Consider the following 15,710-nt stretch of genomic DNA (forward strand, 5'->3'; position numbering starts at 1 on the left):
TAAGAGTGAGTCAAAGGCAGAGCCTGGCTAGGACATTGTCATAATATTCCAAGGGAAAAGCAATAAAGGTCTAAACTAGGGTCTGCTTGTGGGGAGGGAAATGATGGGATGGATATGGGAGGATAGGAGTTGGTGACTCTGACAGGATGTTGCCCAAATTGGCAGGCTGTGCCCTTCAAAATAAAACTAGTGCCAGGGCAGCTGAATTGGTGCCTAGGATCCTTCTTACTACAGGGTACCCCCTTCCCCCACTGCTGCCCTCTCTTTGGAATTGCTGAGGCCTGGGAAAGAATGAATGAAGAAAAATGTCCGTGGAGGCTGCCGTTCAATCTACCGGGTTGGGACAGAGAGGCAGGAAGGGGAGGAAATAGGAGAAGATGATTCAGAGGAAAAAGGAGACAGGGAGAGAAAGGGAAGACAAGTGATGAAGGTATGAGGAAGGAAAGAGAGGGAAGGAAGAAGAGGAGAAAAGTGGGGAGACAGCAAAGGAGGAGAGGAGAGTCTGTGGGGGGAGAGTAGGACAGAATAGGGGTGGTTCGATGTTGTAGGGGCTGTCTTCGTATGTGCAACTGGGACAGAATGGTGGGGGAAGGAAGAGAAAAAGAGAGGAGAGAAGGAGATCAGGAGGAGGGGTGTGAGGGAGCTCTGAAGTCAGTGGAGAGTGACCTTAAGGGCCTGGGTTATTAATTCTCCTACCCTTTCACCTACTGCTTCATCTTTTGTTCTCATTAACCCCTCTCCTCTTTTTTCTGACTGGCCCCAGCCCTCCCCTTTCCTGGCTCCAATCAGATTCCAGTGACTCATTCAGACTTCTTCTGTCTTTTTTTTTGCCTGCAGAGGTGGAGTCTGAGGCAGAGAGAAGTTGGTAAGAGGGAGAAAGAGAATATACAACATTTTCCTTGTTTTGGGGTCAGAGTGAGCAGCGAGTGGGATCCCAAGACATCAAAACAGTGACATCCAGAACTGACCCCAGAGCTACCTTCATCAGAAGAGGATTTACCAGGTACTGTCTGAAAAGACTCAAAATGGAGTCTGGAGCAGGAGTATCCCATCCGGGCTGATGATGACAGGGGTGGGCCTGGTGGGGAACAGGGTGGGATAGAGAAATATGAGGAGATGGAACACAGAGGAGCACAAAGAGGAGGACCGAAGGAGAAGCTGGTGAGGTGGGGGATGGGGAGAGGCAGAGGACCCAGGAGTTGGGGAAAAGTTTGGAGGTTGGTAGAAATTCAGAGCTCTGGTAATTCTCCCTGCAAACAGGCTTGACTAGGAGGTCGACACAGGGCCCATTCTTCCCCAGATACCCTGCCCCCATCTGACCTAGGTCTGCTGAGTCACTGTTTTGTTCTCTCTTCTGTGAGACTTTCATTCAGCTCTGAAGATCTGGGCTGGACCGGGGTCAGTTGAGATAAGAAAGAAAAAAGAGACTGGAAATAGGGAAAGACTCTATGTCTTCTCCAGAAGAAAAACTCCGCTGGCAGTCTCAGAATCTCCAGTCTCCAGAGACAGGCATACTTGAATCACATTTGCTGGAGATCTGAGTGAATCAGAGTCCCGTGTTTCCCTGAGGGTCCCCAAGGAGAGTTTGGCAGCTTGGCTAGTGGAAAAGGACCCAAAATAGGGATCAGGGAAGACTTAGGTGTGAAGCCAGGTGCTGCTGCTGCTGCCTAGTTGTCGACTTCTCTCCTGTTCTTCCTTCCGTCTCTTTCCTAGTACCCTTGGATAAGTCACAACCTCTGTGAGCCTCAGTTTCCTTCTCTCTAAAAGGCAGATAAAAATATCAGTAGTACCTAACTCCTTGGGCTGTTGTAAGATTCAAATTTCTCTCTCTCTCTCTCCTCTCTCTCTCTCTCTCTCTCTCTCTCTCTCACTCTCTCTCTCTCCAAATGCTTATTTTCTTCTGCCCTTTCTCCTTCCCCTCCCTTGACACCTGGGGGGAGGGAATCCTGTTACCAACTTCCCACTTAATCTCCCATGCCCCCCCCAAGGGTCATCTCCTAAAACAAAGAAAAAAAAAAGAATCATGGAGAAAAACAAGCAATATGTCGACATCTTTGGTTCCAGGCCTCTGCAAAGCAGGGAAGTAGGTGGCTTCTCAAAACTCTTCACTGAGCTCAAGCTTGGCCTTTACAATTGCCCAGCCTTCTGTTTTGACTTCCTTTCATTCTTTACATTTACATTGCTGTAATGTTTTTTTTAGAGAGGGAAAAAATAACAAAAAGAAATTTTAAATAAGCCACTATAATACACACATATGTATGTATGTATGTATATATGTATGTATAATTTTCAATATTTATTTAATTTTTAGTTTTCAACATTCACATTTACAAGATTTTGAGTTCTAGATTTTTTCCCCCTCCCCAAGATGGTCTGCAATCTAATATAGGCTATCCATGTACAATTATATTACACATATTTGCATATTAATCATGTTATGAAAGAATCAGAACTAAAGGGAAAAACCACCAGAAAGAAAAACACAAACAAAAAAAGAGAAAATAGTATGCTTTGATCTACACTGAGACTTCGTAATTCTTTCTCTGCATGTGGATAGCATTTTCCATCATGAGTCTTGTAATTAATTGTCTTAGATCATTGTATTGCTGAGAAGAGTTAAGTCTATCAAAATTGATCATTGTGCAATGTTGTTGTTACTGTGTATGGTATTCTCCTGATTCTGCTCACTTCACTCAGCATCAGTTCATGCAAGTCTTTCTAGGTTTTTCTGAAATCTGCCTGCTCATCATTTCTTATGGAACAATAGTATTCCATTACATTCATATATCACAACTTGTTTAGCCATTCTCCCAATTGATGGATATGTCCTCAATTTCTAATTCTTTGCCACCACAAAAAGAGCTGCTATAAATATTTTTGTACATGTGGCTCCTTTTCCCATTTGTATGATCTTTTTGGGATACAGCCCTAATAGTGCTATTGCTGAGTCAAAGGGTATGCACATTTTTTATAGCCCTTTGGGCATAGTTCCAAATTGCTCTGCAGAGTGATTGAATCAGTTCACAACTCCACCAACAATGCATTAGTGTCCCAATTTTCTCACATGTTCTCTAACATTTATAATTTTCATTTTTTGTCATATTAGCCAATCTGGTAGGTATAAGGTGGTACCTCAGAGTTGTTTTAATTTGCATTTCTCTAATCAATAGTGATTTAGAGTATTTTTTTCATATGACTATAGTTAGCGTTAATTTCTTTATCTGAAAACTGCCTGTTCATATCCTTTGACCATTTATCTATTGGGGAATGACATGTATTCTAATAAATTTTACTCAGTCCTTTATGTGTTTTAGAAATGAGGCCTTTATCAGAAACACTGGCTATAACAATTGTTCCCCAGCTTTCTGCTTTCCTTCTAATCTTGGTTGCATTGGCTTTTTTTGTGAAACCTTTTTAATTTAATGTCATCAAAATCATTCATTTTGCATTTTATAATGCTCTCTATCTCTTGTTTGGTCACAGATTCTTCTGTTCTCCATAGATCTGACAAGTAAACTATTCCTTGCTCTTTTAATTTGTTTATAATATGACCTTTATGTCTAAATCACATACCCATTTTGACCTTAGCTTGGTATATGGTATAAGATCTTGGCCTATGCCTTGTTTCTGCCATGCTATTTTCTAGTTTTCCCCACAGTTTTTGTGAAAAAGTGAGTTCTCATCCCAGAAAGTAGAGTTTTTGGGTTTATCAAACAGTAGATTCCTATAGTCATTGCTACTATGTCTTGTGTACCTAACCCATTCCACTAATCAAGCACTCCATTTCTTAGCCAGTACTAAGTACTTTTGATGATTACTGCTTTATAGTACAGTTTTAGACCTGGTATGGCTACCTTTTCTAGCATTTCTTTTCATTAATTCCCTTGATATTTTGGACCTTTTGTTCTTCCAGATGAATTTTGTTATTATTTTGTCTAGCTCTATAAAATAGTTTTTCAGTAGTTTGATTGGTATGTCACTAAGTAAATTAATTTAGGCAAAATTTTCATTTTTATGATCTTATCTCAGCCTACCCATGAGCAACTGATATTTTTTCAATTACTTTGATCTAACTTTATTTATGTGAAAAGTGTTTTGTAATTGTGTTCATATAGTTCCTGAGTTTGTCTTGGCAGGTAGACTCCCAGATATTTTATAATGTCTACAATAACTTTAAATAGAATTTCTCTTTCTATGTCTTGCTGCTAGACTTTGTTAGTAATGCATAAAAATGCCAGTGATTTATGTGGGTTTATTTTATATTTTGCAACTTTGCTAAAGTTGTTATTTTTTTCAAGTAATGTTTTTTAGTTGATTTTCTAGGCTTCTCTAAGTATATCATCATATCATCTGCAAAGAGTGATGCTGTTGTTTCTTCAGTACCTATTCTAATTCCTTCCATTTCTTTTTCTTCTATTATTGCTAAAGCTAACATTTCTAGTAAAATATTGAATAACAGTGATGATAATGTTTCATTATTAATGTTTCACCCTCAATCATATTGGGAGTGCTGGTAGTTTATTCCCATTACATATAATGTTTGCTGATGGTTTTAGTTAGATACTAATCATTTTAAGGAAAACTCCTTTTATTCCTATGGTCTCTAGTGCTTTTAATAGGAATGGGTGTTGTATTTTTCTGCATCTATTGAGATAATCATATGATTTCTGTTAATTTTGTCATTGATGTGGTCAATCATACTGATAGTTTCCCTAATATTGAACTACGCTGCGTTCTTGGTATATATCCCACCTGGTCATAGCGTATTATCCTTGTAATAATTTGCTGTAATCTCTTTGCTAATGCTTTATTTTAAATTTTTGCATCAATATTCATTAGGGAAATTTGTCTATAATTTCTTTCTCTGTTTTGGCTCTTCCTTGTTTAGGTATCAGCACTATCTTTGTATTACAAAAAGAATTTGGTAGGATTCCATCTCCACTTATTTTTCCAGATAGTTTATATGGTATTGGAATTCATTGTTCTTTAAATGTTTGGTAGACTTCACTTGTAAATCCATCTGGCAATGGAGATTTTTTCTTAGGGAGTTCATTAATTCCATGTTCTATTTCTTTTTCTGAAATGAGGTTATTCATTTCACTTAGACTGTCAGATTTATTGGCATACATTTGGGCAAACTAACTCCTAATTATTGTTTTAATTTCCTCTTCATTGATGGTAAATTCACCCTTTTTATTTTTGACACTGGTAATTTCTTTTTCTTCTTTTTTTTTAAAAAAATCAAATTAAACAAAAGTTTATCTATTTTATTTTTTTCATAAAACAAGCTCTTAGTTTTATTAGTTAAATAGTTTTGTTAATTTCCATTTTATCCACTTCTTCTTTCATTTTCAGGATTTCTAATTTGGTATTTAAGTGTGGATTTTTGATTTGTTCTTTTTCTAGCTGATTTAGGTGCATACCCAATTCATTAATCTCCTCTTTCCGTATTTCATTCATGCAAGCATTTAGAGATGCGAATTTTCCCGTAAGAAGTGTTTTGGCTGTATGCCACAAGTTTTGGTATGTTGTCTCATTATTGTCATTCTCTTGGATGAAGTTATTGATTGTTTCTATAATTTATTGTTTGACCAACTCATTCTTTATGACTAGATTATTTAGTTTCCAATTAATTTTTGGCCTTTTATTACATGTAATTTTTATTGCTTCATGATCTGAAAAGGATGTATTTAATATTTCTACCTTTCTGCATTGGATGGTGAGGTTTTTATGCCCTAGTATATGGTCATTTTTTGTGTAGATACCATGTACCACTGAGAAAAAGGTATATTCCTTTCTATCCACATTCAGTTTTCTCTAGAGGGCTACCATATCTAACTTTTCTAAAATTCTATTCTCCTCCTTAACTTCTTTCTTGTTTATTTTGTGGTTAGATTTATCTAGTTCTAAGAGAAGGAGGTTGAAGTCCCCCACTAGTATAGTTTTACTGTCTTTTTCTTCCTGTAACTCACTTAACTTCTCATATACGCTGCATATATATTTAATAATGATATTACTTCATTGTCTGTGGTACCTTCTAGCAAGATGTAGTTTCCTTCCTTATCTCTTTTAATTAGATGTATTTTTACTTTTGTTTTCCTTGGATCAGTATTGCTACCCACACTTTTTTTTTTACTTCAGCTGATGCATAATATATTTTCCTCTAGCCTTTTACCTTTACTCTCTGTGTACCTCTCTTCTTCAAATGTGTTTCTTGTAAACAACATATTGTAGGATTACTGTTTTTAATCCACTCTGCAATCTACTTCTGTTTTACAGGAGAGTTCATCCCATTCACATTCATGGTTTTGATTACTGACTGCATCTTTCTCTCCATCATATTTTCCCTCTTGTTTATTTTTTTCTCTCTGCTTTCACCTTTTCCCTATTCACTAGTGCTTTGCTTCTGACCACTGCCTCCCTCAACCTGCCCTCCCTTCTATCTACTCCCTCCCTTTTCTTTCTCCTTTCCCTTGCTACTTCTGCCCTCTCTTCTATCCACACCATCCCTTTTCTTTCTTCTCCTACTTCCCTAAGAGCAAGATAGATTTCTATAATCAACTGTATGTATATTTTATTCCCTCTTTGAGCCAAATCTAATGAGAGTAAGGTTCAAGCAATGCTCGCCCCCCCCTTTCCCTCTATGTAGTAGGTCTTTGTGCCTCTTCATGTGATGAAATTTATCCTATTCTGTCTCCTCCTTTCCTCTTTTCCCAGTATAATCCTTTTTTCACCCCTTAATTAATTCAATTTTTATCATCACATCAAAGTCAACTTACACTCACATCATCTCTCTATGTATAGCCTTCTAAATGCAATAATAAAATACAATTCTTGAGAGTTACAACTGATAAATGATATGAACAGGCAATTTTCAGATGAAGAAAGTTAAGCTATCACTAGTCATATGAAAAAATGCTCTAAATCACTATTGATTAGAGAAATGCAAATTAAAGCAACTCTGAGGAACTACCTCATACCTATCAGATTGGCTAATATGACAAAAAGGAAAATGATAAATGTTGTAGGAAATGTAGGAAAATTAGAACACTAATGCATTTTTGGTGGAGTTGTGAACTGATTCAACCAGTCTGCAGAGCAATTTGGAACTATGCCCAAAGGGCTATAAAACTCTGCATGCCCTTTGATCCAGCAATACCACTACTAGGTCTGTATTGTGAAAAGATCATAAAAAAGGGGAAAATGGCTCACATGCACAGAAATGTTTATAGCAACTTTTTTTGTGGTGGCAAAGAATTGGAAATTGAGGGGATGCCCATTGATTGGGGAATGGCTGAACAAGTTCTAGTATATGAATGTAATGGAATACTATTGTTCTATAAGAAGTGATGAACAGGCAGATTTCAGAAAAACCTGGAAAGTCTTACATGAACTGATGCTGAGTGAAGTGAGCAGAATCGGGAGAATATTGTACACAGTAATAACAACATTGTGCAATGATCAATTTTGATAGACTTAACTCTTCTCAGCAATACAATGATCTAAGATAATTCCAAAAGACTCATAATGGAAAATGCTATCCACATCCAGAGAAAGAACTGTGGAGTCTGAATGCAGATTGAAGCGTTCTATTTTCTCTTTTTTTTCTTTTTTGTGGTTTTTCCCTTTTATTCTGATTCTTCTGTCACAACATGACTAATGTGGAAATATGTTTAATTCAATTGTACATGTATAGCCTATATCTAATTGCATGCCATCTTGGGGAGGGGGAGGGGGAGGGGGGAGAAAAAAATTGGAACTCAAAATCTTATGAAAGTGAATGCTGAAAAAAATAAATTTTTATAGAAAATAAAAAAATAAAAAAGATACTGGAGTGGTTTGCCATTTCCTGCTCCAGCTCATTTTATGGATGAGGAAATAGAGGCAAACAGGGTTAAGTGACTTGCCCAGGGTCATACAGCTAGTAAGTATTTGATTTGAACTCAGATTTGAATTCTAACTCCTTTTCAGGCTTAACTGAGTGCCACTTTCCACACCCAGAGTCCTTTCCTCATTCCCCTGGCTGTTGCTGTTCCCTTCTACTGTTTACTTAAGACAACTTTGCCAGATTTGACTTATCTACGCAACCTTTGTAGAAACCTTCCACCTTGTTGCTTCTCTGCCATTGCTTCTAACAGTACAAGCACATGCTAGACATATGAAGTAAAAAAGGAACCACCAGCAGCCCAAATGGGAAATAGCTAGCTACACGCACCACCTTTCTAGAACATCACCTCCACTTAGGCTGATTTACAGCTGTAGTCATCAATAGAGGGGCATTCTATGGGTATACTAATCAGCAAGCATTTATTAAGTACTTACTGAAGTTATGGCACTGTCCTAGGCATAGGTGAAGACACAGGTTGAAAAAGAAACATGCTTTGCTCTCAAGGATTCTATCAAGGAAGCAAAATATACAATAATATTTTGTGTAAAATATGCAATATCTATCTATCTATCTATCTGTCTGTCTGTCTATCTATCTATCTATATACACACACACACACACAAACACACACACATATATGTATATATATGTATATATATGTATATATATATGTATATATATGAATTTGTGGTGGAGGCAGTTGGCAGGGGAAGGGTCAAAGACTTTCTGTAAAAGGAAGCACTTAAGCTTTGAAGGAAACTAGGAATTCTAAGAAATTGAGGGAATTTGTATTTTTATCTTAGAAGCAACAAGCAGTTCCCTAAAAATTTTTTAGTTGGGAAATGACATGGTCAGATATGTTTTGAAATATCACTTTGGCAGCTGTGTCGAGGTTAGATTGGAGTGGGGAGAGAGAGGAGTCAGGAAGAAAATTAGGAAGCCACTGCCACAGTCCTTGGGAGAAAGGAATGAAGGCCTGTAAATGATGCAGAGTTAGAGTAATTTTTGTGTCCAGGTCAAGGGGCATGAAATGTGCTCTCAAACCAAATTTTCTTTTTCTTTTTTTAACTTTTTAAATTTTTAAAAATAGTCTTTTATTGTTTTCCAATGACATGTAAAGACAATTATTAACATTCATTTTTTTAAAGTTTGATTTCCAAATTTTCTCCCTCCCTTCCTTCCCTCCCCATCCCTAAGATGGTAAGCAATTTGATACAGGTTATGTATGTGTAATGATGTAAAACATATTTCTATATTAGTATGTTGAGAAAAAGGAAACAGGCTAAAAGAAAAAAACACACAAAAAAGTGAAAAATAGTATGCTTTGATCTGCATTCAGACTCCAGCAGTTCTTTCTCTTGAGGTGGATAGCACTTTCAATTCTGAATCCTTTGGAATTGTCCGGGATCATTGTGTAGCTGAGAAGAGCTAAGTCGTTCATAGTTGACCATCACACAATGTTGCTGGTATTGTGCCAAAACAATTATTCAAGACAAATTCACTTGGTGCAGAGAAAGACCCTAGGACTTCTGGGAAGAAGCCACTGGTGGCAATCAATCAGTAAGTGGCTACAACGCATCAGGAACTGTACTAGGAGCAGGGAATACGAGTACAGAGTGGAACAATCAGTACTCGCAAGGTGCTTACATTCTAATGGGGGATACCACAAGTACATATAAAAACTTATCTATCATCAGGAGAGGATTCTGGGAAGATGGCAGAATAGGTCAGAAAATTTCAAGCTTTCAAGATTTTCCTCCACAAAAGAGATAAAATAGTGCCTCTGGGCGAACATAGAGCTGAGAAAACTTCTAAGAATAGGGTCAGAAGAGGGGTCCTCCTAGGACAATTGGAGAAGATCTGAAGAAAAATCCTGGATGGGATTTCTTTCCTGTGAAGAGTATATACCTCCAGGCTAGGGTCTGCTTTAACAACAAGGGGCAAACTGCTTAAACAACAAGGGGCAAGCCCTAGGGTTAGCTGGTTTGGGGAGGCTGCCTCAGCCCCAGCCACAAGAATTTGTACCCCCAAGACAGTGAGGGGAGTTAGTCTGGGGAAAATCTAGGGAATCTCTGCTAAGAAGGAATGCCAGACCCAGCTATGCTGCAGAGACATGGTGGGAAAGGGAACCACATGCCTGGTGAGTGCAGAAGCAGTGGGGTGGGGAGGCCTCTGCTATGGGCACTTACAGGAGGCTAGAGGTCTTGTTTTGAGTTCAAGGTCAGAAGGGAGAATTGAAGAAGATTAGAAGCACCATCCCCCATACCCTAGGACTAGAGGTGATTATAAAAACTAAATTATTACCAAAAAAAATGGTCACTGGCAAAGGAGAAAGAATCCAACCATAGAGAGCTACTATGGGAATAGAGAAGATCAGAGTTGTCTTCAGAGGAGGATACTGAAGTAAAGAAACCCTCTTCTACCCCAAAGAGTAATGTCAAATGGTCACCTGCCCAAAAAGAATTCATTGAAGAACTTAAAAAGACTTTAAAAATCAAATGAGAGAGATTGAGGAAAAACTAAAAAGAAAAATAAGAATAATGCAAGAAAAACAAGATTATGAAAAGAAAGTCAAGCAATTAGCAAAGGAGATCCAGGATCTTAAGGAAGAAAATGACTTTGAAAATCAGAATTGGGCAAGGGGAAGCCAGCGAAGTTACAAGAAATAAAGAAATAATAAAACAAAATACAAAGAATGAAAAAAAAATAGAAGAGAATGTGAAACATCTCATAAGAAAAACAACAGATCTGGAGAACAGATCAAAAAGAGAAAACATAAGAATAATTGGACTACCTGAAAATTCTGATTAAAAAAAAGAATCTTGATACAATAATACAAGAAATGATTAAAGAAAATTGTCCTGAAACATTAGAACAAGAGGGGAAAGTAGAAATAGAAAAAATCCACTGATCACCACCTGAAAGAGATCCTCGCAGGACTATTGTAGTCAAATTCTGAAACCCCCAGATCAAAAACAAAATATTATGAGCAACAAGAAAAAAACAATTTAGTTATGGCAGTACCACAATTAGAATCACACAAGACCTAGCAGTGGCAACACTAAAAGATCACAGGTCTAGGAACACTATATACCAAAGAACGAAAGAACTGGGCTTTTGGCTGAAAATATCATACCCAGCAAAGCTAAGTATAATTCTGAAGGGAAAAAAAGGGGATACTTGATCAATTGTCAGACTTTCAGGTTTTTTTTAAAAACAAAACAAAATCCTGAACTCAATAGAAGATTTAACATACAAGAGCCCAGAGAAACATAAGGTACATGCCGATGACCAATTACAAGGGACTAAATAAGGATAGAATGTTTACTTTTTATGTATGAATAATGTAAAACCTATGTCTAGGATTGTTACTAGTAATTAGGTAAGTTATAAGGAAGATTGGGGTAGACTTGAGTGTGATATGACTTCAAAAAGTAAAACCATTCAAGCTAAAAGAGTAATTATCTTTTATAAATGAAGTACAAGAGGACGAACCAATACAGAGGAATTAAATAGGGGAGGGTAGGGTATTAGTTTTGGAAACCTACTCACTGGAAATGAGTTTAAGAGGGGAAAATACATATACATTTAGAAGAGTATCAAAAGTCTTAAATTCAAAAGAAATAAAACTCTAAGGGGATAGGGAGGGGGGAGAAAATAAAGGAGGGATTTTAGAGGGGAAGGTGTGGGAATAGGTTAAAAGGAGATATAGAAGGGAGTTTAGATTTAGGGGAATGGGATAATAAGGGAAAGATTGCTAGAGTTGGGGTAGGTTAAGTAATAGGAGGGTAAGGTAGAAGTAAAGTAGAGGAGTTAGGAGAGATAGGAAAAAAAGAGATATGCACAAGCACAAAAACAATTAGGAGTAGAATCTCTTAGGGGACGTATATGTTTATATGTATGTATGTATGTATGTATGTGTATATGTGTGTGTGTATGTGAATATCAATACCTATATATAAATACATCCAATGCTCAATTAGCCTTTGGATGGCAGGTAGGGGGGAGGGAGGGAGGAGAAAAAGGGAACAGAGTAAAAAGTATACAGCAGAGAACAAAAGAAAACTGACAAGGAAGCAAAGAAAAGATGGACAGCTTTCAACATAATGCACAGTATTTAATATACAGGATTTCTTGAAATGAAAAGTTATTGCTATGTATCTTGAATGCTCTCCTATGTTCTGCTGTGCACATGACTTTTTTTTGTTTTTTTTAATATTTAAGTTTCTTTTTCTTTTCTTATTATGTATTTAAGTTTTAGCATTTGTCTAAAATAAAAAAAAATTTAAGAAAAAAACTTGTCCAGCATCAGTATAAAGTTAATAAATTCAAATATATACAAAATAGATCCAAGGTGGTCTGGGAGGGAAGGAAGGCCCTAGATGCTGAGGAGGAGGTGATGGGGGATCAGATAAGGCTTGATGTAGAAGATGGTGTCTGAGCTGCATCTGGAAGGAAGAGAGGGACCCTAGGATGTGGAGGTAAGGAAAGAGGGTGTTCTAGGCATAGGGTATGGCCAGTGCAAAGGCCTGGAGATAGGAGGTGGAATGGTTTATGTGAGGAACAGAGAGGACAGTTTAGTGGGATTGCAGAATGTGGGAGGGAGAATGATGTGGCAGTGAGGCTGGCATGGTAGGTTAGGGCCAGGGTATGTGTGTGTGTGTGTGTGTGTGTGTGTGTGTGTGTGTGTGTGTGTGTGTCTGTGTGTCTGTGTGTCTGTGTCTGTGTAGAGCAGAGAGGCCCCGACTTGGAGAAGCCCTGACTGAGGCATCTGGTAGATTCCTATTTTAATCGAAGTTCTAAGCAGTCTGAAGGGGCAGGGGTGGGGAATTGTTTCTTGTACTTTCTGATTGACAGCACTTTGCAATTTTCCATGGCCTGAGCAAGTCATCTCTGAGAAGAGGTCTTGGGAGAAGAAGGAAGGAAATAGATGCCAAGGATGTTGTGCAAGCAGGAGGAACAGGTCTTCACATCCGATTTGATGGGGGAGGGAGGTGGGCTAGGTAAGGAAGAGACTAGGAAGAGTCTGAGGTCGTGAACCTGGGTGACTGGAAGGATTGTGGTATCCTCGCAGAAATAGGGAAGTTTGGAGGGAGTGGGGTTAGAGACACAATGGATAGAAAGAATGAATGGAAGGAAGAAAGGAAAAGAAGGAAGGAAAAGAAGAAAAAATGAATGAAAGAAAGAAGGGAGAAAGAGAGAAAAAAAAAGAAAAGGAAGGAAGAAAGAAGTGTAAAGGAAGAAGAAAAAGGGGAGGAAGAAAAAAGGAAAGAAGAAAGGAGAAAGAAAAAAGGAAAGAAGAAAAGAGAAAGAAGGAAAGAAAGAAATAGGAAAAATAGAAAGGAAGATGAAACCTATTTTTTCATTTTAAATTATATTGATATGTTTTGGTTTTTACTTCACTGACATTTATAGATTATTCTCTCTTGTAACAATGTAAAACTAACAGTATTTTTACCTGTTTGACAAGTGCATACACTATTTTACATTTCTAGTACGTTCCCACCCCTCCATTTGTTTTAAATGAATAGAAATCTATTTCCTTTCCCTCCCACTCCCTGTCCCATTGGGAAATTAAAAAAGAAAAAGAAAAATTTTTGAAATAAATGTACATAATGAGGCAAAACAAATCACCCTAGTGACTACAAAAAAAAATGTGTCCCATTGCCTAGCCTCTCTGTAAAGGATTGAATGCTTTATCATTGGTTCTCTGGAATCATTGAGTATTAAAATGGAATTCCATTTAGACATGCTCACTTTGGTATTCAGACAGAGATGTCCGGCCGGCAGTAGGTAAGAGTGACCCTTGCATTGCATAGTTTCCAGTCTTTCCTTATCCTAGTCACTGTTCTCTGCCCTGGCTCTGGCTTGGCTGTGCCCTTTCTCACTTGTGTCACCAGGTAGAAGAGGATTAGCCTTAGAGAGGAGAAGGGGTCTTTCTTTCTTTTAGACTCTTAGGAAGGAGACCATCCTGCCCCTCAATCCCCTTCCTGGTCTCAGTGTTCTGCCTAAAAGGGGTCCTAGGATGATGATAGAAGCCACTCTACCCAGCTCGGACTCCCTGGAAGTTGTGTCTCCTACTGACTTTAACCTGCCTCATCAGTCACCTAGTTTCTAATGCCCAGCCTAAACATTTACATACCTTGGTCTGTCACTGTCTCCTGCTCCAACCAAAGAAAGGCTCGGGTTTTGAAAGTTACCCCATTCCTCAGTGGCCTTTGGCTCCATGGCCCAGGCCCCCAGCTCCCCCACCCCCACCCCATCTTAAATCCTTCAAGGTCCTCCTCTTGCCATGATGGCCTTTTCTCCCTGGTGGCCCCACCTGTTCAGGGAAATCAGGACCCAAACCTGAAGGTGGGAAAGGGCCCAGTGAAGGCGGGGGGGGGGGGCGCGGTTTGAGGGAAGGAGCATTTGGGAAGTACCTCCCTGATGCAAGGACAAACTTTTTGCAATTCAGGATTTCCTGTTACCTTCCTCCTTCCTCTCCTGCCCCATACCCCACCCTTTAGGAAATGCTGAGCAGCCTGGGGCTTCTTCATAACTCTGCCTACTAGGGCTGTCCACAGCCAGATGGACTCTTGGGCTGTTGATGTGCCAGCCCCACCTCCCTTACCGTCCAGCATCACCTGAGATTCTAGTGTTCAACTTTCCCTAGGACCCAGGTGATGTCAACGAGCCTTTCTGTGTACCAGGTGCCAGGACTGGGGAGGAGGCAGGGGTCTGGAGAATTTTCACCCTGATCCTGTGTCAGGAGTTCCTAAGTAGTTGACCAAATCTCTGCCCTTAAGGACTCTTGGCAAATGGGTGAGGCTTTCTGGGTCACCCTACCTTCTGCTCCAGGATTTTCACCCAACTCCTCCTTCCCTATTCAGTTCTTGGGGAAAGTGATGAGACCTCCGGCAACCGGATGGGCTTTCCAGCTCAGGATTGGCAGCTTAGCTCCAGCCTCTCGTTCACTGAGGGGAGAGGGATGTTCTTGAAGCAGCCAGTGTTTGGGAAGAATTGGGAGGGGGAAGTAGGAGCGAAGGGCAGATTGTGGGTCCAACCACGGCAGACGGCATGTTTGTCAGCAGGACACTGAAAGAGTCAAAGGGGAAGCAGGATTAGGTGGTTCCCTTGGAGGGTCCCCCTTCTACACACCCCAAGAGCTGGCTGCAGGGAAGGAAGGACTCCTTGCTAGGGAAGAGAGCCTTGTCTGCCACCCTGAAGGGCTCGAGGGTCTAGAACTGGAATTCAAACTCAGGCCAGGTCAGCTTGGACTTGGGAGAGGCCTCTAGGAAGGGAAGTCACATGAGTCAGCTGTCTTACTTGAGTGGTTCACAAAGTGCCTGTGAATCTGCAGCCTGGAGCCTGGAAGAGGCCAATGGGGGTGATGGGCTCCTAGGGTTAGTTACTGACCTCAAGAAAATGCTGGCATCCAGAAGAGAAAACAACAAATGCAAGACCAAGAGCCCAGCTGGGGCAGGGGGAGGCCCCTCTGGGGGGGGGGCAGGGGCCTCCCTACTCTCCTTCCCATCAGGAGTCTGGGAGATGTACACCCCTCTAGGAATGTGCCTTCAGAGAACTCTAAGCCTAGAGGGGCCGAGGCACTGGTGCCACTTGGATCCTTGGTGTTTTCCTTCTGCCACAGACCTCTCAGTTTTATCTTGCCTCCCTCTGCTTCCTCTCCTAATTTTGTTTCTCTCTCCTCCCCCTTTAAACTGCTCTGAAATGGTTCGCTACAGTCAGGCCTCCTCTCCATACCTCTTAGCATCTTCATCCCTTCTCCCATGTGTCCAGCCCCAACAATTATCCTAGGACTGTCCTATACCTCCCCCTCTGT

At 39.6% G+C, this 15,710-nt stretch overlaps 1 protein-coding gene across 4 annotated transcripts in view; it reads left to right on the forward strand.

The window, feature by feature from the left end:
- Positions 1 to 825: 825 nt before the first annotated feature.
- The window catches only part of LOC110196196 (cytochrome P450 4F3-like), a 46,509-nt gene continuing 31,624 nt past the window's right edge, over positions 826 to 15,710 (forward strand). For 2 of the 4 annotated variants that reach the window (XM_020969325.1, XM_020969326.1), the window contains exon 1: positions 15,164 to 15,273. In XM_020969325.1, coding sequence (XP_020824984.1) covers positions 15,179 to 15,273 — 95 coding nt within the window. In that variant the 5' untranslated portion in view covers positions 15,164 to 15,178. Of the gene's footprint in view, positions 1,004 to 14,441; positions 14,551 to 15,163; positions 15,274 to 15,710 lie in introns of those variants that run through there. The other 2 variants (XM_078154048.1, XM_078154049.1) reach the window with 2 other exon arrangements.

This window comes from Phascolarctos cinereus, unplaced genomic scaffold (genome assembly GCF_003287225.1).
Source record: "Phascolarctos cinereus isolate Bilbo 61053 unplaced genomic scaffold, phaCin_HiC Scaffold_4;HRSCAF=312, whole genome shotgun sequence".
Taxonomy (NCBI): domain Eukaryota; kingdom Metazoa; phylum Chordata; class Mammalia; order Diprotodontia; family Phascolarctidae; genus Phascolarctos; species Phascolarctos cinereus.